A 26924-nucleotide genomic window follows, 5' to 3' on the forward strand; every position below is an offset into this window, starting at 1 on the left:
TTTGTTTTGAAAACACCTGTTGACATTTTTCACCATTTTCTGACATTTAAGAAACAACTAATCGATTAATCCAGAGTATTGGACAGTAAAATGATTAATTTATATTATCATTTGGACTCAGATTCAAGGTTATTTGCTGCAGTACTTTTTGTCCATGACTGGACCTCCGTCCAGCGGACCGGGGGCGGGTCTCTCCGGTTCTTCCTCCGGTTCTTCCTCCTTCATCCTCATCGGCGGCTTGTGCTGCGAACATGGCGGCCGGTTCAGGCGCTGCGAGCGGCCACGGAGCCCGCAGCTCCACCGCTGCGCTGGAAGCCACGCTGGACCGGCGCTTTCAAGGAGTATCCAACACCATGGAGTCCATTCAGGGACTTTCCAGCTTCTGCATCGAGAACAAGAAGCAACACGGCCTGATCGTGCGCCACTGGATGAAGTGGCTCAAGAAGTGTGAGTAGCCGAGCAGCTAACTTTAGCGGCTATCTTTGGCTAACTTTAGCTTACTTTAGCTGGTTCTAATGCATCTGTGCACCGACCAAACTCGGCTGTAGCTCTCTGTGGTCGCTTTGTTCCCAGTGCAGAGCAGTGGAATGCAAATAAAAACGCATTTGCAAATGTAATGTTTAGCTTTCAACTAGCAGCATCTCTTGAAGCTAACAGTCGCGTTGTACTTAAATTAGCCGCCAATGCAAGCTAGGCTAACGGCTAGGCTATCAGCTAGTTGTGTTTACAGTCGGGCCTGTCGGGTTCATGGACCGGACAGCGGCTCATGCTCGGTTTAAATGCAGAAATAAAGGCGGTTTACGTGTTTCATTCAGATTTATTAGCTATTATTATTAGCTACATGTCAGCTGGAGGTGGTGGTTTGTAGCTGCAGCTGGTTGCTAAGTTAACATGATGACTGGGTTTGTGATGCTAACAGCTTGAAACTAAAGGAGAACATTGGAGACTCATGAGAGAAATCATTCTATTCTAATAAACCAAAGCAGCTAAAGGAGAATAGAGACTCAGTTTGGTCCTAAACTGATGAGCAGTAATTATTTTTATTCTAATATCCAAACCAGGGTTTTTAAATAGCTAAAATTACCACTTCACTTCATAGAATACATTTTGCACTTGCAGAAAAGAGATTATAAAACCTAAAATAACTTAAAAATGTCTGACCTCATTTACATGGGCTGTAATTATTATTATTTAGAGATCATTTCTTTATTATATGCATATAAATCATCCAAAAATAATATTGATTACAGTGTAGTTTTTGTGACATATTAGCCTAAATATGATGAATAATATTATAATACGACATCTAAAATACAATCATTTCTGTTTAACAAAGACGTGCCTGTACCATTAACATGTAAATATGGATTATCTTCTATGTATTTAATGATCCGACTGTTTAAAGTTGATAAATCAAATGGAAACTTATTAAAACTGCACGATAATCACTTTTTGCTCAAATAAATTCAAATGAATTTTAACGTCAGCCCACATTGCTATGTCAGATAATATTACAGAGTGGGTTAGGGTTATATATAATTATTGTTTTTAAAATAACAGAATGAAGGATGTTTAAATCCTGGTTCTCCAACTGTATTCATTCATCTGATTCATTAGGATTTACAAATACCTGTTTTCCTCGATTTATGGAAAAATGTATTTAATAAAGGTTAAATTAAATTTAAAAAATCAAAATGAAGCTAATTTAGATTTAAAATAAAAAAGGAAAAGAGCTGAAGGTTCTTCAGTAAATTCCACAATAAAAACCGTAAATCTGATGTTTAGCTTCCAGAAATCCTCTCTAACCGGATAATAAAACAATAAAATCTGTTTTATTTACTGCTTTTATTAAACCTGGAGGTCCAGAGCCTGGAAGATGTTCAGAAACTGGTGTAAAAATAAAAAGATTTAAAGCACTGATGAGAGCTTCAAGCCATAAACTGATTAATTCCATTTTTACGTGAATTAAGTAAAGTAGTAACGATGAATAAAACACTTGAAATCAGGAAGTTAAAGGGGAACTTCGTTTTTTTTCAACCTGGGGTTGCCCCATACTTTTCGCTAGCTGAGCTGCTAGCTGAGCTGCTAGCTGAGCTGCTAAGCTGCCTGCCTGGCTAAATACCAGAGCTATGTTGAAAATTCATTTCTCCATCACTCACATGTATGAAATGACATGAAAACAGACCCCAGGTTGAAAAAAACTGAAGTTCGGCTTTAAAGGAGGTTTCTGTGATCAGTTCACAGATGGGACTTAAAGTAATCATGATTCATAATTAATGCATGTTTTTCCACATTTCTTTTTGCAGTTTTGATCTAAAATAGTTTATTTATGTATCCTAAAGAATCCACTACCTTATTTCTACAGACTGGATCTTATTATATTAATGTATTAATAGTTTATTAGTGCATCTTTATTCCCTGATTATATTAATGTGATCTGAAACATCTGAACCAACAGAATTTATTTCCTGATTTTAAAGACTTTCAAAACAAAGTTTAACACATTTAGGAGTTTTTGTGACTCAGCAGTTAAAGGAGGAGCATCTATAATAATAATAATAATAATAATAATGAAGTGACAGTTTTCTGTAGCTAATACCAGGTTTTTCTGTTGTATTTGGTTGTTCCTGTAACTGCAGAATGTTGGTTTGTTAGAAATGTTCCAGATGAGGTTAAACATGTCGTGTTTCTCTTTGTATGTTGTTTTGGACATACATGACAGCCATCTGCACTCAGGATTAATGTTCCTTTAATATAGTATTAGTTCTGCTCTCATTTCTTTCACTCCTTTATTAAAGTTCGTTTTCTGAAATCACTTTTTTTGCTGCTTCTGCTCTAAATCCTGTTTTTCTCTTAATATTCTGAGTTCCTCTAAACAAAGGAAGCTGGTTTAATAATAATAATACACTTTATTTGAATAGCGCTTTTCTCTGTAGTGCTTTCAGGAGCTTTGGTCTTTTCATTGCAGGAATTCATTTAATGGTTTCTATTTGAGCTTTTCTGTTGTTTTTGGTTAAGTAAGAAAGTGAATTCTTAAAGTGGAGTCTGGAGGAATTTCTCTGTTCAGGAATCATTTAGTTATCAGGATCATCACCAGAATGAGTCTGTTTTTAGTCGTGTTCACCAGGATTATTACCAGAATGAATGTGTTTTTGGAATTTGCTCAGAACTTTGGTGGAGTTTTTATTTGGTTCATAGTTGGACTGGGGGGGGATCTGATCAGCTGTTTGACGCTGAACTGAGCATTTATTGGGTTGTATTTGCTGAGATTCTGCTGATTTTAACATTTCTGGTGATCCTGATGTGTTTTAGAGGTAAATGCTGGGGAGCTGGACGTCTGCAGCTTCTCTGGTCTCAGAAATCCAGAAGGCTTCTTTCCAAATAAGAACTGTTCTGCTTCTACAATTTCATTTAGCAGACGCTTTTGTCCAAAGCGACGTACAACAAAAGCAAGAATTCAGACATAAGGAAACACCTTTAGTAAGTGCAAAAAGTGCTTCAAGTGCGATTGGTCAAAGGTGTTGCCCTGTTTCTGCTTGTGGGAAACCAGAAAGTTCTGCAGTTAGCGTTAGCATTAGCTGCTAACAAACAACTCAGACAACGGCAGTAAAGAGTCTGATAATAAAAATCCTGGTAGTTATTAGGGAGTTATAGACCATAATTAATTTGGGTTCAAAGTTGGTTTCCTGCTCAGGTAAACTGCTGGATGAAGAGATGAGCTGCTGTGTTTTATATTATTATTATTACTGTTTTTGTTTAATGTATGTGGTGTTTTTGTGTTGCCTGCATGTGAAAAACACACTCTGGAAAATAGTTTTCTTTGGGATTTTTCAAGGAAAAACAGGTAAATTGTGTGACTGCCTGTAATTTCTGGTTTCTTTCCTGTTGTCTGATGTTAAACTGTGTTTCTGTGGGTCGTTTTTCACCAAACATTTAGTGAACCTTTAAAGCTTCATCAGAGTTCATTCATTTTAACTTTGTGCTTCTGATCAAACGATGTTAGTTCATCGTGTTGTAATGTTCATTTTCATTCTCAGATCATTGGCTTGAGTCATTTTTTTAGTAAAAAAAACACTAAACTGTGAATTTAATGTGAATATTTTATAGTTTCTGACCTTCTTTGGCTTTTGGACAAATCCAAAAATTTTCCGTCTTGAGATTTTTGAAACTGCTGGACATTTTCTAACATATTCTGAACTTTGTATGAAACAATTTAAAAAATGAAGTAATTAAAAGAAGATTAGTAGATGGAAAAATAACTGCTGGTTGCACGACTTTTTAGAGTCTTAAAGCCTGAAAGTTGAATTTTAGAAACGGTGGAATCAGTTTATTTTTTAGCATGTTATGGTTCATTTTAAAGTACTTTTCTTCATTTCTTATCCTGAAATAAACCTGGAACTGTAAAAAGAAACCAAAGAAATAAATAGAAATACATCCCAGCCTGGATCGTCTTCTTAAACGTGGAGTTTTTCAGATGCGGTAAAACCTTCTATCCGAACATTTACATATCTGTTCTAGCATCTACAGATCTGTTCTAACATCTACAGATCTGTTCTAGCATCTACAGATCTGTTCTAGCATCTACAGATCTGTTCTAGCATCTACAGATCTGTTCTAGCATCTACAGATCTGTTCTAGCGTCTACAGATCTGTTCTAGCGTCTACAGATCTGTCTTAGCATCTACAGATCTGTCCTAGCATCTACAGATCTGTCCTAGCATTTACAGATCTGTCCTAGCATTTACAGATCTGTTCTAGCATCTACAGATCTGTCCTAGCATTTACAGATCTGTCCTAGCATTTACAGATCTGTCCTAGCATTTACAGATCTGTCCTAGCATTTACAGATCTGTTCTAGCATTTACAGATCTGTTGTAACATCTACAGATCTGTTGTAACATTTACAGATCTGTTGTAACATCTACAGATCTGTTGTAACATTTACAGATCTGTTGTAACATCTACAGATCTGTTGTAACATCTACAGATCTGTCCTAGCATCTACAGATCTGTCCTAGCATTTACAGATCTGTTCTAGCATATACAGATCTGTTGTAACATTTACAGATCTGTTGTAACATTTACAGATCTGTTGTAACATCTACAGATCTGTTGTAACATCTACAGATCTGTTGTAACATCTACAGATCTGTTGTAACATCTACAGATCTGTTCTAGCATCTACAGATCTGTCCTAGCATTTACAGATCTGTTCTAGCATCTACAGATCTGTCCTAGCATTTACAGATCGGTTCTAGCATCTACAGATCTGTTGTAGCATTTACAGATCTGTTGTAACATTTACAGATCTGTTGTAACATTTACAGATCTGTTGTAACATTTACAGATCTGTTGTAACATCTACAGATCTGTTGTAACATCTACAGATCTGTTCTAGCATCTACAGATCTGTCCTAGCATTTACAGATCTGTCCTCGCATTTACAGATCTGTTCTAGCATCTACAGATCTGTCCTAGCATTTACAGATCTGTTCTAGCATCTACAGATCTGTTGTAGCATTTACAGATCTGTTGTAACATTTACAGATCTGTTGTAACATTTACAGATCTGTTGTAACATTTACAGATCTGTTGTAACATCTACAGATCTGTTGTAACATCTACAGATCTGTTCTAGCATCTACAGATCTGTTGTAGCATCTACAGATCTGTCCTAGCATCTACAGATCTGTTCTAGCGTCTACAGATCTGTCTTAGCATCTACAGATCTGTCCTAGCATCTACAGATCTGTCCTAGCATTTACATATCTGTTGTAGCATTTACAGATCTGTTGTAACATTTACAGATCTGTTGTAGCATTTACAGATCTGTTGTAACATCTACAGATCTGTTGTAACATCTACAGATCTGTTGTAACATCTACAGATCTGTTGTAACATCTACAGATCTGTTCTAGCATCTACAGATCTGTCCTAGCATTTACAGATCTGTTCTAGCATCTACAGATCTGTCCTAGCATTTACAGATCGGTTCTAGCATCTACAGATCTGTTGTAGCATTTACAGATCTGTTGTAGCATTTACAGATCTGTTGTAACATTTACAGATCTGTTGTAACATTTACAGATCTGTTGTAACATTTACAGATCTGTTGTAACATTTACAGATCTGTTGTAACATCTACAGATCTGTTGTAACATTTACAGATCTGTTCTAACATCAGATATTAAATGTATTTTATTAAAATGATAATTTAGAGTTTCTGTTCTAGAAAATGTACTCCATTGTCCTGATGTTTGTAGAAGTTGTTTAGTTGTTTATCTCAGCTGCTGTTTGAGTTTCACAGATGTCTGGTTCAGTTTCTGTTCCAGTCTGAGCTGAAGAATATTCAGTAAATATTCAGTAAAAACACCAGAAAATTCAGTGTGTGTTTTAGTGCAGCGTTCTGTTTGAGGAACTGACGATAAACCTGGAACAATATCAGTTTAAGAACTGAATTAATGTGATAAAATTCAGATTATTATGGGCCTGAATACGCTAACAGCACAAAGTGACATGGTGCTATAAAATAAATGATTATTTGTTGGATTGATCGATCAGTTGTTTGGGTCTGAAATGTCTTTAAATGTTCAAAATGTGGATCAGAGTTTCCTCTAATGTGGGCTTGTCACCATACTCCAAACATCCAGACTTTCAGAATAAAAGACCAAATTAGCTCACTCCAAACATCCAGACTTTCAGAATAAAAGACCAAATTAGCTCACTCTAAACATCCAGACTTTCAGAATAAAAGACCAATTGGCTCACTCTAAACATCCAGACTTTCAGAATAAAAGACCAATTAGCTCACTCTAAAACATCCAGACTTTCAGAATAAAAGACTAATTAGCTCACTCCAAACATCTAGACTTTCAGAATAAAAGACCAATTAGCTCACTCCAAACATCCAGACTTTCAGAATAAAAGACCAATTAGCTCACTCTAAACATCCAGACTTTCAGAATAAAAGACCAATTGGCTCACTCTAAACATCCAGACTTTCAGAATAAAAGACCAATTAGCTCACTCCAAACATCCAGACTTTCAGAATAAAAGACCAATTAGCTCACTCCAAACATCCAGAATTTCATAATAAAGTTCTAACAGATTTAGGTGGAATCAGGTTAAAGATTAATGCAGATTAATGAGATTCAGGAGTTAATTAGATACAGGTATTCTGTGCAGGATTATAATTTAATGTTTAACTGTTTGGTTTGACATGTTAACGTTATTTTATTAAACATTCAGATAACCAGATCCTTTTCCATTTGGAGCACATTTTGTTGTATTTGTAGCCATTTCCAAAAACTAAATTAAATAAAATTTTCATGTTTCTTTTCTAAAAATCAGTGATAGGGAGAAAATATGACAAATATAAACCCACTTGTCCCTGTGATCAAAACATGTCAACTAGTCCAGTCTGTTATATTCTGGTCAGATTTCCACTCCATTCCAAAATGCCACATCAGTTCTTATTACAAATTTGAAAAAGACGACAAAGGACTTGAATCTGGAATCAAGTGGTGACTTTACTTTTTTTCTAAAAACAACTACATGTTAGGTATCAAATTCATTTTTATTTATAATAAAAAGGTTATGACCTTCATTTTACTTAAAAATGTGAAAGAAAACTTCAACTCTGGGTTAACAGCTGGTTTTCTGAAGGAGTTAGTTCTGTTTTCAAAACTGTTCCCTTTTGAACACAGAACTAGAATTTGAACACACAATCTGTTTTGCCATTGAATGATGTAATTTCAGGCACTCTATAAATCATTTTATCAAAAGAAACTAGGAGCTTTATATTCCGTTGAAATCATTTGTCTCGTTGGGTAGAACGGGTTTTGTACCTAAATGTTTTAACTGGAGCCATTTTTACAGTCACTGTCAATTCGTATCGCCGCGGACAACAGAACAGTAACTCAGTAAAGGAAGCGAGATCGATGCCTACACTGCGTTGCTCACTTTATTTGGATGACATGCGATAGTTTTGATCCTTAATTTGACATATGTCTGTGATACACACCTGCTTTTAGCCCCGAAAAACGAAACCATGGAGCGCTGCCGCTTCTTGTCCGCCATGCTCGTTGTTCGCCAATCGGAACGACCGACATTTGAAACACGAACTCGCGGGATGTCATAGAGAACTGAGTGTTACCGACCAACAGGGATGTGTTCCTGTCTTCAGCCACGGCGAGAAAAGGCTGAAATTCTGTTGATTTCAGCGGCGAATATACCGGACTTATGTGTCAATGCTTTCTAATATTTAGCATTACTTGTTTTTTTGGTGCGGACCAGTGAGGCGGTGGCCTATAGCAGCGAGGCGGCCCGCCTAGTCGGTCATGGAGGAGGGGAAACACTGACTTTTTTATCCAAAATCTTGCATTTCCTTCTGATTTTTGACCATTTTAGAAGAAAACATTTCTTTTATGCTTAATTAAATAAAACTGCAATTCACAGTACTTGTTAAAAATACATTTCATTATTTATTTCTATTATTATTTATTATTATTCTCACTTCTTATTTTGGTGATTTTCCTTCAGTTCTGCCTAAAACTCTCTGGGAGCCAAAACTGATATCTGGTTTAAAGTGAAGTCCAGTGACTGTAGAAACACATTTCTGGGTCATATTTCTGTTCAAACATTTTAAATAAAGCTCATGCTCTGAAACAATATGCAGAATTACCATGTTTTGTGATGATTTTCATAATCTAAATAGAAAGTGACAGTTCTGGATCTACATGGCTGTAAGCAGATGAAGGAATGATCAGTGATGAGGTTTAACAGCTGCTCCATGTGGAACTCACTTTATCCGTTTCATCCTGACAGTGTTAATATGTTACAGTGGTTGTGTTTGCACAATCTTTATAAAAGTTCATGTTGAAAGGAGGATTTATTCCTGCCAAGTATCTGATCACCAGCTGACTCGACATCCTGACTTCAAGAACATTCTGGGGTTTGTTTTTCTTCAGTGTGCCTCATTTTTACTGGGATTTTTATTCCCTACAAACTCGACGTTTTCTCTCTACTCTGCTCATCATCTGTAGTAGATAGGGCTGGGCGATAAATCGATTTTATTGATTGATTCGAGTTTGTACTTAATGCCGATTTGTTTGAATGAAAATCGATTTTCTCATCAACATCCGCCACCAACGCCTTCCTGCTGGGCTCCCATAGTTCAGAGCGCCCCGCTCCCCAACATGGGGCGATAGGTGCAGATCTTACTCTGAAGAAAGAAAACGTATCTTCAGTCATTATTACTCCGCCAAGGAACGGCGGAGTTATGTGACGATCGGCGTACGTTTGTCTGTCAGTGTGAAACATTACTCAATAAACACGCTTCGCTTAAACATCCCCCGCCGTATATATAGTGCCTCGAACTGCAAGAAATAATAATCTGTACTGGACGATACACCTACAAAATGAGACATCGTCACAACAATAAAAATAATCAGGTCAAGGTCATACACCCCAAAAGGCACATCTACACTAAATAGAGATGGCCTGGGTGCAATATGAATGAAATCCCTCAAGTAGTTTCTGAGATATGCTCCGGAAACGAAATGCGGACGGACGGACGTACGAGATGGACAGGGCTTCGCTGTGAGGAACTAGAAGATGTTCCACCATGCTGGATGGATCTCCAACTACTAGAAGATGTTTCTCTATGCTGGATGAATCTCCAACTACTAGAAGATGTTCCACCATGCTGGATGAATCTCCAACTACTAGAAGATGTTCCACCATGCTGGATGGATCTCCAACTACTAGAAGATGTTCTCTATGCTGGATGGATCTCCAACAATCTTCTCCTCTGTTTCTGCTGCATTCTTTTATTGAACACTTCCTTCAGTTCAGTCTGAAAACTCTTCATATTTAGCTGTTGGTCCATTAGCACAGAATTTTTAGTTTATTTAACATAATCTGGTGCAAATGTTTGATTTCTGGTGAACTTCAGGATGAGATTTCAGAAAGTTGAACATCAAACAGATCTTCTGCTATATGTTAATATGTCGATAATTGACATGTCGATAATAGATATGTTCATACTAAATAAGCCAATTATAAATATGTTGTTTTTTTAAGATAACCTTTTTAACCTGCAGTTGGGTTCAGAGGATTTAAAACGTCGGATAACAATCTATCAGGAAATTGTCTTATTTTGCGTATGGTCTGCTGTTCACAGGCGTTATACAGGCCATGTCATTCAGGCTGCCATGTGTATTTATTCAGAAAGTGAAGTCTATATTATGTTGTCCATTTAGATGGACAAATAATATAAACGGTTCTCTATGGATCCCTGAAATGTTTTTTTTTTTGGTATATTATAAACAGAAATGTGAATTTAATGGAGATACTGTCAGTAAATCTCTCAGCTGTCTCTGTTGTGCAGTTTTATGTTCCTGACTGACAGATGCACTGCTGTACTGAGGTATCTGATGTTCTGTAGAAGAAGCGTGAAAGTTTGAAGGACATGTGACTCTCTAAACCAGCGGTCCCCAACCTTTCTTGCGCCACGGACCGTTTAATGTCAGACAATATATTCACGGACCGGCTTTTAAGGTGTGGCAGATAAATGCAATATTAAATGATACCACCGGCTAGGGCGGGGGGTCGGCAACCTTTAACACTCAAAGAGCCATTTCGACCCGTTTCCCACAGAAAAGAAAACACCGGGAGCCGCAAAATCCTTTTGGCATTTAAAATGAAGACAACACTGCATATATCGCTTTTTACCTCTATGCCCTTGTTAATCAGTTGTGATTAATTAATTACAAAGCCTCTAATTAGATTCATTTTTTAAATTGTGTCCTTCCACTAATATTATCTTACCATGTTAATGTCATTTTTGCTCCTGGACCTCATATGTTACGTAATGTTAGCTGGAAATCAATATTTTGCGAATGTCTATTTAACTTGTAAAATCTATTTATCTATTTATCTTAAGCTTATAACTTTTCTCCGGTAAGTCGCTGCCCTATTTTCCAAGACGACACTCCTCTGACTCTCTGACTTGCTGCCTGGACATCGAGCCGTGTTCTTGCAGTAACGTGTATTACCCTATCATGAGTACTTTTGACTCAAAGACAGACGTGTCTTTCTTGGAGTGGAGCTTTAATATACAGGTTTGACATTCTTGAGTACAAAACGATGTGAAACTACAGACGTTGCTTCTCCATCTCCTCTGCATCAACTTGACGCTCTCATGTCCCAGCCAGGGGAAAACCCCAGCAGCACATCCGGTGGAGTGACACGTCAAAATAAGAGCGGTAATTTCACAATAAAACTCTCTATATTAAAATGCATTGAAAGGCGCCTGAAAGGCAGAACAATTTATTTTCCAAAATTACAGGGAGCCACAGCAGAGGGCTGAAAGAGCCGCATGCGGCTCTGGAGCCGCGGGTTGCCGACCCCTGGGCTAGGGTGACCATACATCCTCTTTGCCCGGACATGTCCTCTTTTGAGAGGCTGTCCGGTCGGCGTTAATAAAATCCTTCAAATGTCCGGGTTTTTGATCTTGCCTAGCTTGAGCGCGTCACAGACCAGTGTATTTATCATTCACGTTGAATGGTTCCTTTGGAAACACGCTCTGAGAGGCGGAGTTTGAGCCGAACCCCGGAACATGTATTCATTCAGTCACAAATCAGTACAGAGGCGCTCCACACTCACTCACTGGCAGGCTGACAGGCAGGTAGGCACACTGCGAGAGAACACTCGAACAGAAAGAAAATGCTGAAACGCAAATGTCATTTCACTGATGAAATGTGAAAAAAGTACATCAGTGAATCACAGACAGATGTGGAGGAGAGAATTATTAATTTTAAAAAATAAAACATCGTTCAGAATCAGATAATAAATAATACGGAAATAATGTAGGCTATGCATTTTTTCTGTGTGGCCCGGTACCAATAGACCCACGGACTGGTACCGGTCCGGGGCCCGGGGGGTTGGGGACCACTGCTCTAAACCCTAACCCAAGCCTTTAAATTCACAATCTGTTCCTTCTTTGTGTGTTTTTTCCAGCTGACAACAACCATCGCTTGAATCTCTTCTACCTGGCCAACGACGTGATCCAGAACTGCAAAAGGAAGAACGCCATCGTGTTCCGTTCCGCCTTCGCTGAGGTTCTTCCCAACGCCGCTCAGCTCATCAAGTCAGTTTTTGTTCAGTCCAAGGCTTTTATTGGCAGCGTCTGTCTGTGATTCTGGTCCTGTGTGGTTCTGGTGGTCCTGGTGTGGTTCTGGTGGTCCTGGTGTGGTTCTGGTGGTCCTGGTGTGATTCTGGTGGTCCTGGTGTGGTTCTGGTGGTCCTGGTGTGATTCTGGTGTGATTCTGGTGGTCCTGGTGTGATTCTGGTGTGATTCTGGTGGTCCTGGTGTGATTCTGGTGTGATTCTGGTGGTCCTGGTGTGGTTCTGGTGGTCCTGGTGTGATTCTGGTGGTCCTGGTGTGATTCTGGTGTGATTCTGGTGGTCCTGGTGTGATTCTGGTGTGATTCTGGTGGTTCTGGTGTGGTTCTGGTGGTCCTGGTGTGGTTCTGGTGGTCCTGGTGTGATTCTGGTGGTCCTGGTGTGATTCTGGTGGTCCTGGTGTGGTTCTGGTGGTCCTGGTGTGATTCTGGTGGTCCTGGTGTGATTCTGGTGGTCCTGGTGTGATTCTGGTGTGATTCTGGTGGTCCTGGTGTGATTCTGGTGGTCCTGGTGTGGTTCTGGTGGTCCTGGTGTGATTCTGGTGGTCCTGGTGTGATTCTGGTGTGATTCTGGTGGTCCTGGTGTGATTCTGGTGGTCCTGGTGTGGTTCTGGTGGTCCTGGTGTGATTCTGGTGGTCCTGGTGTGATTCTGGTGTGATTCTGGTGGTCCTGGTGTGATTCTGGTGGTCCTGGTGTGGTTCTGGTGTGATTCTGGTGGTCCTGGTGTGATTCTGGTGGTCCTGGTGTGGTTCTGGTGTGATTCTGGTGGTCCTGGTGTGATTCTGGTGGTCCTGGTGTGGTTCTGGTGGTCCTGGTGTGATTCTGGTGGTCCTGGTGTGGTTCTGGTGTGATTCTGGTGGTCCTGGTGTGATTCTGGTGGTCCTGGTGTGGTTCTGGTGGTCCTGGTGTGATTCTGGTGTCCTGGTGTGGTTCTGGTGTGATTCTGGTGGTCCTGGTGTGATTCTGGTGGTCCTGGTGTGATTCTGGTGGTCCTGGTGTGGTTCTGGTGGTCCTGGTGTGATTCTGGTGGTCCTGGTGTGGTTCTGGTGTGATTCTGGTGGTCCTGGTGTGGTTCTGGTGGTCCTGGTGTGATTCTGGTGGTCCTGGTGTGGTTCTGGTGTGATTCTGGTGGTCCTGGTGTGGTTCTGGTGGTCCTGGTGTGATTCTGGTGTGATTCTGGTGGTCCTGGTGTGATTCTGGTGGTCCTGGTGTGGTTCTGGTGGTCCTGGTGTGATTTTTGTGTTCCTTTGCTGTCAGAGACGGGAAGGTTCGTAAGTCGGTGGAAAGGATCTTCTCGATCTGGGAGGAGAGGAGCGTTTATCCTGAGGAGGTCATCGCTCAGTTTCAAAACCAACCTGAACAAAAAGGAGAAGGAGCGAGAGAAGCAGAAGGAAAAGGAAAAAGAAAAGGAAAAAGAGAAGGAGAAAGAGAAGGAAAAGGAGGCTCCACTTGCACATGGTCAGTTTTCATGTTTATCAGGTCTAGAACAGTTTCCGTCTCTGGATGAAATAATGTTTTAAGGTCATTGTCTTTGTTCTCCAGCAGCTCCTGCTAATTCCAAAGCTGCCCTGAAGTCCAAGATCGTAGCAGAGTTCACAGTAAGTCTTCTTTTATGTGATATTTCTTCTGGAAATGTGTGTAAAACAGATAATGCAGCTTGACGTCTCTCTTCCAGCCTCAGTCGCTCATTGAACAGCTGTCCAGGTACAGGCGAGCCGTCGCTGAGGAGGAGTTCAGGGAGAAGCAGCTTTCAGCCCTCAGGGTGGACGTCTGCAGCACCGAAGCCCTCAAAAGACTCAAAGGTTGGAAGATCAACATCTGTCCACATCAGTCTGCAGCATCACACACCCATCAGCATGAAAACACGGATTCCTCTGGATGAAAATCAAGATTCACATGTATTTATACACGTTAAAGTGTTTAAAGTGTAGATTCTGGTAATAGAAATAATCTAATTAACAATAATTACAGGTTTATTTACACTTAATATACACAAAGTACAATTTAATGCCACAAGGGGACATTAGCCCCAAATATACTGAAATAATAGTTCTAGTAGAAATATTAATATTGCACAGAATAGTCTATTAATAGAGAAATAATATTATTTCACAGATTGTTGTAGATAAAGTGAGAGTTTTTAAATGTACTAAATATTCGTGTTTTTACGCCTCAGTGTGACGCTGCTCTTACAGTCGGTGTTTTGGAAGCAGGACAAATGAGCAGTTTGAAGATGTGAGTGATAGATTTGGTCCAGATGTCTTCACATTATCAGGAGTTCCTACGATCCAGTGGTGACCAGAAGGTCCCATTAAGGGGAACCAGTGAACTAGATTTCAGAGAAGAGCGACTGCAGCTCAGACTGCTGAAACTTTAATGCTGCAGTGATGATTTCTGTATTTTTAGCTCCATGCTGACTCCTGTCCACCATTAAAACGACAGCAGAACTCGTCCGATCTTTAGTGTTTAGAAGGTGGAGGCAGGGCGATGGACGGCTCCACAGTCACTTTTACACTTCGTTTGTCTCAGCTCAGGATTTAGCCGCTCCCCTGTTAGTTTGGTCCAGCGCTGTCTTAAATATCACTCCCTGCTGATGACGGCTGTCTTTGTAGAACCCAGGTTTGCATTGATGTAAAGATTGGCAGTGTTTCAAGACTTGATAGTTGTAAAGTATTGTAATCTGAAAATATGAACATTTTTCACCAGTCTTCTCCTGATGTCACCCCAATAAACTGTCTGCTGATAGGTAGACACTTTGATTGCTGAATTTAAAACAGTGATTTTTATGGAGGTAATTGTTTTTCTGTGAGTTTAGTGCATTTTAAATGTCAGTACTGCAGTCCATCGTGTGAAGAGAAAAATTGATGCTAATATTTAGTTAATTAATTTAGCCATAGCACTGCGTTAGCGCCAAGGATTGAATTTATTAACTCAGTATCTCCATTCCTGTATCTCAGATCCTCCTCTCCATCAGTCCTCCTCCTCGTGTCGTTTATTAAAATAATCCTCTGTAGATGGTTTCATCTTTAGAACATGCTAACGGCAAAGAAAGTACAGTTTTAACCTAATAATAATTCAATATGCAGATTAATACATGCAAGGCCCTTCTTCAGATTTCAGCCTGTTTTTGATCCTCTACTCGGCCTACCTTAGCCCTCCAGGAAGTCAGTACTTCAGCATCTCTACCAAACTGTGACTCAGCATCTCTTGTTTTCTGTGTTTATTGTGTTACACGAGAAGATTGTTGGTGCCTGTGTAGCGCCTGTGTACCCTCTCTGGTGTTGTGTAGATAATCAAACATGGAGCATCTTCCCTTTTGGCATCAGAGCCGCTGTTGTATTTGCAGGAGCTGGTAAAACACACTGATATTACTCTCACAGTCGTGCACGTGGTAACCTCCAGATAATGCTAAAAACGCAAAGCAATTTATGCAACACAGAGGTTAACCTTCATTAGCATTTTGCTAGCAGAGCTTATACTGGTCATCTTACCACGGCAACCGGACACAGCAGACTGAGAACGCAGTGTGGGGGAACACACCCCATGTGTGCAGGGACCTGGGCATGTGAGTCCACACCATGTCTGGCTTCACTGTGGGAAACAAATACGTAATAAGAGATGGCACGTGGAATCATAAACTTCGCTACACCAGGAAACCTGTCGGCTGTTCTGTCAGATCCCTGAGACGCTCATTTTTCATTGGAGGTTGTAAAATTTAGTTGTTTTGTTCCAGTTCCAGTTTAAAGGTAGTCATAGGGACGCATCTCTGACTGATAGTTTGTGTAAATAAATGCAGGTTCATCCTTTTGTGTGTTGTCTGGTTGACGTTGCTGCTCTAAAACATTTATTAATATTGTCATTAACCCTCTGAATCGGGCGTTTTATTTGCTCTGTTTGCTTTTGTTTGGGATCATTTTTCACTGCAACATAAAGAAAAGCAGTAGACAGCGGCCTTGAACCTTGAATAGAATAGATCTTTATAGTCACTGCTCCAGAAACAATGAAAATCTGTTTGTACTCTGCGAATAGCAGCATTGAGAATAGACTATATAATACACCCTAAATTATATACAACACAAGAGCAAACCCTAAAATATGTACAAGGTTAGGGTCCATGTACGGGGTCCATGTACGGGGTCCATGTACGGGGTCCATGTACGGGGTCCTTGTACGGGGTCCATCTACGAGGCTGTGGTCCATGTACGGGGTCCATGTACGGGGTCCATCTACGAGGCTGTGGTCCATGTACGGGGTCCATGTACGGGGTCCTTGTACGGGGTCCATCTACGAGGCTGTGGTCCATGTACGGGGTCCATGTACGGGGTCCTTGTACGGGGTCCATCTACGAGGCTGTGGTCCATGTACGGGGTCCATGTACGGGGTCCATGTACGGGGTCCATGTACGGGGTCCATGTACGGGGTCCTTGTACGGGGTCCTTGTACGGGGTCCATCTACGAGGCTGTGGTCCATGTACGGGGTCCATGTACGGGGTCCATGTACGGGGTCCTTGTACGGGGTCCATGTACGGGGTCCATCTACGAGGCTGTGGTCCATGTACGGGGTCCATGTACGGGGTCCTTGTACGGGGTCCATGTACGGGGTCCATCTACGAGGCTGTGGTCCATGTACGGGGTCCATGTACGGGGTCCATGTACGGGGTCCATGTACGGGGTCCATGTACGGGGTCCATCTACGAGGCTGTGGTCCATGTACGGGGTCCATGGACGGCAGGGGTCGGCAAGTAGATGTGGCTTCGGGCCAAAATTTGTGTAAACATTCGAACAGCGGGCCAACCTGCAGGGGGGTGCGCTCCGATGCCACGAGCGGGGGGGGGGGCGCGGGGTGATACCGCGAGCAGCGGAGCTTCTACAGCTGATCGCTGCTGCTTGGGACACACAGCTCAATTCTGATCACAGATGTATTAAAATGACTCCCGAGACACACACATTTGGCACACACTGTTGCTCAGTGAAATCTGGCTACAACCGTGTCCGACCAGTAATGCGAACGCAGAAATGCTCGGCAGCAGCTGACCACGCGAATTTCGTGTTGCGTTGACGGACTGGCTTGGCTCCGTGCCAGTGGAAATGCAAACTGGTTTTTAGAATGAACCAACTAAGCTCTGAACTACCACTAGCTCCTGGAGCCAGCGGGTAGAAACGCGTCATATGGGTGCGATTGATTCTTTATTTTTAATAATCTCAAACATTGGAAAAAAAAATAAAGATTTCAAAATCATCTGGCAGGCCAGATATTATTCCTGACAGGCCAGCTTTGGCCCGCGGGCCGCCAGTTGCCAACCACTGATGTATGGGGCCCATGTACGGGGCCCATGTACGGGGCCCATGTACGGGGCCCATGTACGGGGCCCATGTACGGGGCCGGATCACATCTCCTCTGCAGAAAGTTCTTCTGTTTTTTTTTTGCCATTTCCTGATGCTCTGAGCTCCAGCACTGATGGGGTTAACCCTGTGACCTTTACCGGTTTATTGGTTCAAGACGTGAATTAAATTTAAAAACTGAAGAAACACTGACTTTCAAACCTTGGTTGTGGTTTTTCTGTCAGACAAAGCTGGAGGGAACAAGTTCGCCAAGGACTTCGAGGACGGCAGTCTGAAGCTGCAGGAGTTTGTGGGTTTCCTGGAGAAGGAGCTGAAGACGGGGCCTCCTCTGCTGGAAGCTCTGGGAAATGCAGACATCTTCTACGAGATGCAGTACAAGGAGGTCAAGATTGTGGCCGATGTGAGTGAAGTGCTCCTCAAGTGTAGAGATGTTTACATGTTTTAGTGGAGAGAACTCTGAGATGGTTTAGCAGTTATTTAGGACTTGTTCATTTGTGGGATCTGTGTTTTTTTTTCTCTGGGCTCCTGTTTCATTTTTGTTCACTGTGGTTCATTTTTTACTGCAGTATAAATAAATATAAATTCACTGCAGCTCTGTGGAAACTAGAAGTAGACAGAACAAAGAAATGATTTTGTGCAGTTTAACTCAATTTAAAAAAGCCAAAAATCCTGAGAAAAGTTGCATCTCGTTGACTCGTTAATTTGCAAAAATAATTAGTTTTTCCTCTCATGGTCAGTTTAAGATCAGTTTATATTATTTTTGGTCAATTTCTAAACCACTTTGGAACCTTTTTCAGTATCCTGATTTAAATTTTTTTGAAGCAGCTGATTAACTGGTGTAATTAATGCAGCTTTTTAGAAGTTGACGTGCTTCTTAGATCCACTGGCAGGTTTTGGGGCTCAGAGAGCTATCCAGGCGATGTTTTTATTATAGATGATCTTTTAGTAAAATGATGCAGAAAACTCTCCAAATGTTAGATGGGTTACCTGTAAATATTTTCCTATTATCTCCTGTTTAATTCGTTTTTTCTTCTCTCTTCAGGCGTATAACGCCTTTGCTAATCGTGTGGCCAGTCTCAAAAGGAAACTGGACTCTCTGAAGTCGACTCTACCTGGACCCGAGGACTCCCCCATCCCCTCACCCTCCGAAGACGCCCCCTCACCCACCGGCTCGGAGTCGCCCTTCCTGGGGATGGGGGCTGGCAGAGCCCAGGTGGATCCGGAGCTAGACGGGAAGGCCATGGACGAAGGAGAGCTGCAGAATGACAACCGAGACATGGAGGACATGGACATGTCCGATGAGGAGGCGGACGCAGCAGCAGGTCAGTGTCCGCAGATCTGATCTAAAGTGGTTTTAGGTCTTCATGTGGATCCATGTTCAGCTGCAACGATGTTTGTTTCACACACAGATGACAAGAAAGACAAGCTGTCCGCCGCCGTTTCCAAGACGACCAAGTCAGATGTGGCGTCAAAGCCTCCGAACACACCGACAAAAGTCTCCAAGACGAACACCTCCACTGCTGCCTCCACCACCCCGCTGACCCCAACATCTACTGCAGCTGCTGGAGCTCCAGGACCCCCGCTGGGAGTCAACCTGGCCAAGGTGGACCTGGGAAAGATCAGCTCCATCCTCAGCTCGCTCACCTCCGTCATGAAGAACACAGGTGGGAGAAGACAGAAGAGCACGTAGAAGGATTGGTTTGAAGACTCTAAACATTAAAACCACTTGTTCTACTCAAAATTAGTCATTTTTGTCATTTAAAGCTACGGTGACTTCATGTAAACAAACTGGCTTTAAATTTAAAATCTGTCAGTTTTTTAATGAGGATATTTCTGTTCTAGTTGGATTATGTTCATGTTGTCGTTTACGATAAGATAGCGTTACTTTTGAACCGACAATTCAGTAAGAAAGGATGGTTTACCTTGCTGACATGTTATGACAGCATCTGCAGTCTTCTTCAGAGAGTCATCTGACGTGTAGCTGACGTGTAGCTGACGTGTTGATGACGTGTAGATGACGTGTAGCTGACGTGTAGCTGACGTGTAGCTGACGTGTAGCTGACGTGTTGATGACGTGTAGCTGACGTGTAGCTGACGTGTAGCTGACGTGTAGCTGACGTGTAGCTGACGTGTAGCTGACGTGTAGCTGACGTGTTGATGACGTGTAGCTGACGTGTAGCTGACGTGTTGCTGACGTGTTGCTGACGTGTAGCTGACGTGTAGCTGACGTGTAGCTGACGTGTAGCTGACGTGTAGCTGACGTGTTGATGACGTGTAGCTGACGTGTAGCTGACGTGTTGATGACGTGTAGCTGACGTGTAGCTGACGTGTTGATGACGTGTTGATGACGTGTAGCTGACGTGTAGCTGACGTGTAGCTGACGTGTTGATGACGTGTAGCTGACGTGTAGCTGACGTGTAGCTGACGTGTAGCTGACGTGTAGCTGACGTGTAGCTGACGTGTAGCTGACGTGTCTTTTTATCAGGTGACTGGTCTGACAGATCTGTCAGAATCTAGGTAAAGGTAAACCATCCTTTCTTACTGAATTGTAAGTTTGTTTACCTGCTTTTTAATGAAAAATACACGAAACAATTATTTTTAGTATTTTAAGTATGATTACTTTTATAATTTTTCATTTTTTGGGCAAAACTGACACGTTTATTCATTTTTCGGTGTGTAACTCGTTTTAACTCTGAGTCACTCAGATATTTGTTTACGTGTTTCTCAGCAGCGAGTCCGTCGCCGAGGCCGTCTCCAGGGACGCCCACCACCCCGTCTGGCCAATCAGCAGCCTCCAAAACGACGCCGCCGAGCCCCGCCCTCGCCAGCATCCTATCACGAGTCGACATCACACCCGAAGGGATCCTCAACGCCCTGTCCAAGACCAACACACCAGGTCTGATTGACTTTATCAGGAACTATGAAGTCCACATTTAGACTTTTAATCAAAGCCACTATTCACATTTATTGCAGCAGTTTGTTTCTGTCTAAGAAGAAATTAAGCAGAAATTCACACAATTAGACATTTTTAAAATTACAGTAATTCATGTGCAAATATAAAAGTCTTGTGGAAAAATACTGTAAGTCTGTAGTTAACGAATCACTGATGCAGCTTATTGGTGATTTAAGAACTAAATTAAATGAAGCTGTCAGAAGATATGTGAAACGAATGAAGTACCATCCATGAAAAGCTAAAACAGGAGAAGCATGGGTGTCTTCATACTTTTGTATTTGGTGTGTTTCAGAATTTGTCCTTTTCTCTGTCGTGTTTTAGTGCACGTTTTGGTTTTTGCTTCTCTAACATGAGGAATTTTGCTGATCTCAGGTTGATCTCAGGATCAAACGTGCTGCAGAAATATTCTAGCTGTGTTTCTGTTGGAGCTTCAGTAGAATCAGCTGGACTTCACCTGGAGGTGGAACATCTTCCAACACCTCCAGAGAAGTCCAGCTGGTTTCTCCTGAAGCTCTGAGGATCACCATGATGAGTGAGAACCTCTTGGCTTGTTTGGTTCTCTACATGTCACCTTTTCTTTCTGTGTGTCCCGTTCCTCCAGGTCTGTCGTCTCTCCTGCAGAGCGTCACCAACACCTCCTCTGCTCCTCCCACCAGAACCTCTCCAGAATCGGCTACCGTCAGAACTCCGCTAACCCCGACCACCCCGAAGACGAAGCCCGTCCTGGGGAACAGCCTCAAACGAGACACCCCTGGAAGAACCAGGGACTGGGAGAAGGAGAGGCAGCTGTCTCCTCCTCCTCCCCCCCCTCCTCCACCTCCTCGGCCCTCAGCTCCCTCTGTCTCCCCTCCAAGTTTGGAGTCAAAGATCAACAGCTTCCTGCAGGGGAACCCGGGTTTCAGCCTGGCTCTGGGTGACGTCAGTCCGGACGGCGTGGACGGGACGCCGGTTAGAGACGAGGCGGCCGGAACGCCGACCCAGGATGAGATCATGGACGCGCCCAGCAGCGTCCCTGAGTCTCTGGGCTCGTCTGGAGGTCACAACCTGTCGCCCACGGCCTACCGGAGCGAACCCTGGGACGCCGTCATCACCCCGTCAGGAAGCAATAGTGATGGAGACTTCCTGGCCTCGTCGCGGTTCGGAGCCGGGAAGAAGAGCGGCACTAAACTAAAGGACGATGACGCCATGAACACCAGGAAGCGGGTGTCCTCGTCACCCGGTAGCGACATAACAGCTAAGAAAGACGAGCAGCAGCCGAGGATGAGAGCGACGGGCGAGCGGAGACACTCGGCCGGCTCCCGTAAGGCGAGCACCGGGTCGGAGGACGGCGGGAAGCTGAAAGGTGAAGAGTCTCCTGGCAGGAAGGAGGGCCAGTACCACCGCATAGAGACCCTGGTGTCGCCCTGCGCTGAGGGGGCGCCCATCCAGACTCTGGGCTACTCCAACCGCCCACGAGCCGGGGAGCGCATCAAGACGGTGGAGAGCATCCGTGTGATTGGCCGCGGCTCTCGGCGAGGGGGCGGGGCCGGCGGCCGACCGGGCGGGGCCATGTGGTACGAAGAGGAGGAGTACCTGGAAGCTCCGCCCCCCTCCCCCCACCTCCCCCCGCCTCCCCTGGAGGACATGGCCACCTCCATGCCACCTCCCCCTCACCTCCTTCTCCCCCTGCCTCACCTCCACCCCCTGTCCCACCCCCCTCCCCCCCAGACTCCGTTCCAGATGCCCTACCACCCCGACACCCTCCCTCCATCCCACCTCCACCCTCCGCCAACATCCCCGTTCTTTGGTGCCCCCCCGCCGATCCCTCGCCCTCCTCCGCCCCCCCAGCGCCTCTCCCCCCCGCCCTCCCACGGTGCCGTTCCCTCGGCGGTCATGGTGGGGGGAGTGTTGGTCCCGGTCGACCGCCCCCTCACCCTTCCTCCCCAGTCCGACCTGAAGGTGCAGATCGAGGCGGTCCGAGGGGAGGCAAAGCGGTGCCTCCCCCCTCATGGCATCGCTGCTGGGTGAGCCCCCTAAACTGCCCCGCCCCGGCACTGTTAAAGAACCCTTTGTTCCTCGCCATGCACCCCCTCTCCACCGCCCAGGCACCCCTGGCGTCCCTCCACCTTTACTGGGTCGTGTAAAGGAGCCTCTAAATCTACCTCTCCCACACCCATCTCCCTCCCCACATCTTCCACCCCCTCCCCGTCTACGCCCAACTCCCCGGCCGTCGACGCCGCCCCGACTCGCCCCCTCGCTCAGCCCCCGCCAGCCCTCCAGGCGGCCAGCAGCCCCGAAGCCAAACCTCCAACCCCGTCCCGCTGCTCAACCTGCCCACCACCAGGCCCCCCATCCTGTCCGGTCCACAGAGACCCCTGCTGCGAGGACGGACCTCCTCCCAACAGCAGGACCACCCAATGGGGGGGTATCGTGGGGGGAAACGCTCTGGTCCTCCATTTGCAGGCGGTCCCTTCCACGGTCAGAAGAGGCCTTTCCTCCCCCCTCGCTACTGAAGTGGTCGTCTCCAGCTGAAGGAACCAGCAGAGCAGTGTTAGCCCTGCTGGTATGAGCCCAGATATCTTTACTCAGTAAAAACTACCTGTAGGTTGTGTGTAAACAGCAGATTAAAGCTAGGAGGCCGATCAGCCCAGAGGTTATCAACCATCTCAACGTTCACAGTGGATAAAAGTTTCTTTAGGTTCCAGAGTGACAGAGAAAGAGGATAGTTCAAGTAGAAATTAAAACGATGCTGCATTTAGAGTTGTGTGATTCTTGGGGTGTGAGAGAAACTAAAAGCAGTCATTTAGCATTTTGGGAAATTTGTAAATAAGCTTTCTGGGTTCCATAAAAACACTGATATCAGCCTGCTGTACCCGGGGTGATCAGAAAGTTCAGACTGCACCTACCAGCTTTACAAACCCGATTTGAATTTGGCTGCTATCTTGGTTGTTTTCTTGTGCAGCGATGCTCTGCTCCCAGTGCTCCTGCAGCACTCCCTGGAAGTTCTGTTCTGTAAACGTTGCGTCAATCTGAATCTCATAAAGTTGATCAGAAAGTTAGTTCAGAGACTGTACCTCTAAACTTTGAAAACCGTCTTTAAATTCCTCCGCCATCACCGTCGGAATACTTTTCTTGTGCAGCGATGCTCTGCTCCCAGTGCTCCTGCAGCACTGGAAGTCCTGTTCTGTCAACAGGAAAAACTCCGTCAAGCTGAATCTCATAAAATGTGTTGGAAAAACATGAATTTTGACGAAGCAAAGCAGTTATGTTGTTGTGGCTAGAAAGTTCTGACAACATCCGGCTTTAGATTAAACTCTGCGTCGACAGTCCGACTCCTGAGGACTAACTCATGGTGGAACAACCACGTAGATGTTGAAAACAACCAGCGAGGTTCTCCTGGTGCTCCTGAGCTTTCTGGTCTTTAAACTGTGGGTTGTTGCTTCTCCTGATGGTAGCTGCAGACCCTCCTCTGGTCACATCTGTACTAAACGTCTTGAACAGGTTCTGATAGTGTAACTCTTAGTGCTCGCTCATGTTGCACATCTGGAACCGTGACGCAGTCTGAACACCAACAGTCCCAGAACTTTTTGATCATTCTGCGTATACGAAGCTTCTGTTCGCATAAAGACCTGAAACCTCGTACATTAAGTCTGATTCGTTCAGTCCGACACATAAGACTTCTTAGAGTCACCAGAAGTCAGAAAAAGGAGCCAGGCTGAACCAGTTTCTGGTCTTTATGCTCGGCTAACGTTGGGCTCAGGCTGCAGGAGTTTCACACCAGTTTACCCCAAACAGAAGATACATCTGAACCTCCTGAACACAAATCTAGCCCTGAAGCTAACGTTAGCTGCAGATATGGAAACTGATCGCTAAACTCTCCAGTTCCAGCTGAAGAGAAACTGTTCAACTGTTTTCTAATCAGAGCTGCTTCTGCTTTAGTTTTTAGTCTTACTAAAAGTTGTACCTTCAGTCTCCGGTCTGGATCCAGGAACAGAATCATATCCTGTAGTTTTGTAGCTTTTTTTCTTCTTCTCTGGTTTTAAACTCCTGCAGCGTGAGCCCGACTCTGTCTCCTGCTTCATACTGAGATTAAAACTCTTGACAGGAATGATCTTAATTTCCCAGAATGTCGAACCAGTCCTTTAAAACCGTGTGGCGTGAAGACGGTAGGCTGGAGGTTCTCCGGGGTGTAGAAGTTCTCCGGGGCCTGGGTGTGCTGTGTTTTCTCATTTAAACAGTGATTTGTGTTGCAGCTGAGGTGTTAACTCTTGTTCTTATCTCCACAGTTCCTGCTGTAAATAATCATTCTTCCTCCTGGTTTCCTCTTTCCCCTCCTGTTTATTCCAGCTTGTAAATATAAAGACTGAGTGGATCCTGTTTGTGTTAACGAGGACACTGGTTGGTTGTTTGTCGCCCGTCTAGAAGCTTTAGCCCTGAAGAGTTTCTGCTATCGCTGAAGAGGAGGCGAACATGATTCTGTTTTAGGTTTTTTGTTGTTTTGAGGCGCTTAGACCTGAAGACACTCAGTAGAGGATGGAGGGAAGAGAAACGTCTTCTAGGCTTCACCATGTACTGACCTGAATAAAATCCACAGTTTCAATTCAACCGGGGGGGAGGTATTTTATTTATCATTGAATTACGCTGTTTTTAACTGATCAGAGGAACTGTTCTCATATATTTGTCTACAAATCTATATTTACACAGCTGCTTCATTCTCACTTTGCATTAACACTTATCTGTTGCGCTGTTTGTTGTTTTTTTGTTTTTTCTACCAGATAAAATCAGCAGTTTGACCGTTTGCAGGCATCATTGCTTTTAAAGGGTTTATTTAAATAGCGCTCTAGCTGTGGCTCCTTTTCTTCAGAGTGCTTCTTCTACCTTAAAACGTTCGTGCAGACCGAGAGCTGCAGCGCTGCTCTGTTTGCTTTATCTAAATTACAGTTGAAGATGCTGCAAAGCTTCCTGTGTAAAAACGAAGCCCGTCTCCAGATGTTTCACTGAATGTCTTTTACCAACATCTGTAGCGATCGAAGCTAGAGAAGAACAGTTGAACTCTTTTACTGTAAATGACCTGAAAAACGTGTGAAGATGTGAGAAGCTGATGGTGTGTTCGTCTTATATTCATCGACGATGCTGTTCCACTGGTCTGGAGGTCCGATCCTTTCTGGTGTGATGAACGTGCAGAACATTAGCAGATGAACCCTCTGAACTCCACTTTCTCACTCTGGTTTTGTGATATAAAGTCCTGCACCTCTGTGGAAATGTCTTCTGTGCAATAGAACGACACAAACCTTTTTTAAAAGTAGATTTTTTTTTTTTTGTTAAATTAAAAAAAAAGTTAAAGCCTACAGAAGGCGTCACCAACACAGGAACAGAACTCCAGAGATCTTTGTTTCCTTTCAGGACAGTTTTCATCTGTTCTGTGTGAACTCATCCTGCAGTTCACCTGAAAACTGAGTTTTTCTCACCTGACTTTTGGTCTCAGCTCAGTGGAGAACGTCGTCACGGTTTCTCCAAAGAGGGCAGAATTTTTCCTCTCTGATAGTTTGATTAGAGCCTGCGGTTTATTTTTGACGTCTGAAGATTCTTCCAGTTTTTGCGGTTTGCAGAAGTTTCTGGCTTCAGATCTGCTGCCAGGTTTTGGAGTTCAGAGGGTTAAATAGTGAAAAAACATTTAATTTCTTTGAAGAATTACAGCCAGAATGAAAGCTCAATGTTTTCTCCCGTATTTATCTGCTTTCTGTTGGTATTTGCACCGTTGGCTGTAATCAGCTGGTGCTCGGTTTATTTAAGGAGTCAGATTTATTGATTTTTTTTAGTTCTTTTTTCCTCAAACTTTTCTTTTATTGCTTTCTTGAGAATATTTTTTTCTTTTAATGTTTTGTGTTTGGTTTGAGTTTACCTGTGGAACATTTTCAGTGTCGTTCACTCTCAGAAACGTGTTTAATGAACACTGATTTACTGAATTTATCACCACACGGGACACATTTTCAGAAATCAGAGATGACTATTTAAATGACCTGTTGGTTATTTTCTGGGGGAAAAAAAGTTCATTGGTAAAAATCATCTTGTTTTGACTGAAGATCTTCAGTTTAGAGTCAGAGCAAAGAAACCAGAAAATATTCACATTTAAGGAGTTTATTCTATTTAACAATGACTAAATAATTTACTATCAAAATAGTTCTCTACTAATTTAGGAGCAGCCCTGAACATTACCTGAATTCTACTTCTGAGATATTAAACATGAAGTAAAACTGCTTTTTAAATGCACACAGTGAAGAGAAACTGCTGCTGATGAATGATTCAGTGTTTGGTCTGTAAAGTTTCACAAAGTCTAAAATATCATCCAGAGAACAGCATGAAGCTTTCTGACATCTGCTCGTTTTGTTTTTTAGCTTCCACAAACAAACAAACCAGTTCACATTTTAACCATTTAATTTCTAATCAATACCTAAATAAAATG

General features: G+C 43.2%; 1 protein-coding gene across 1 annotated transcript; it reads left to right on the forward strand.

Annotated features, from left to right (window-relative positions):
• The first annotated feature begins 180 nt into the window (after positions 1-180).
• LOC110959707 (regulation of nuclear pre-mRNA domain-containing protein 2-like) lies at positions 181-25066 on the forward strand. The gene is given in 15 exon segments (XM_051957358.1): positions 181-447; positions 12022-12151; positions 13444-13528; positions 13530-13644; positions 13732-13784; positions 13862-13988; positions 17754-17929; positions 18572-18851; positions 18939-19193; positions 20261-20425; positions 21084-22400; positions 22403-22465; positions 22468-22641; positions 22644-22721; positions 22724-25066. Coding segments are annotated over 15 exon segments (3465 nt in total). The 5' UTR covers positions 181-251; the 3' UTR covers positions 22975-25066.
• Positions 25067-26924: the final 1858 nt, after the last annotated feature.

Source organism: Acanthochromis polyacanthus, chromosome 12 (assembly GCF_021347895.1).
Source record: "Acanthochromis polyacanthus isolate Apoly-LR-REF ecotype Palm Island chromosome 12, KAUST_Apoly_ChrSc, whole genome shotgun sequence".
Classification (NCBI taxonomy): domain Eukaryota; kingdom Metazoa; phylum Chordata; class Actinopteri; family Pomacentridae; genus Acanthochromis; species Acanthochromis polyacanthus.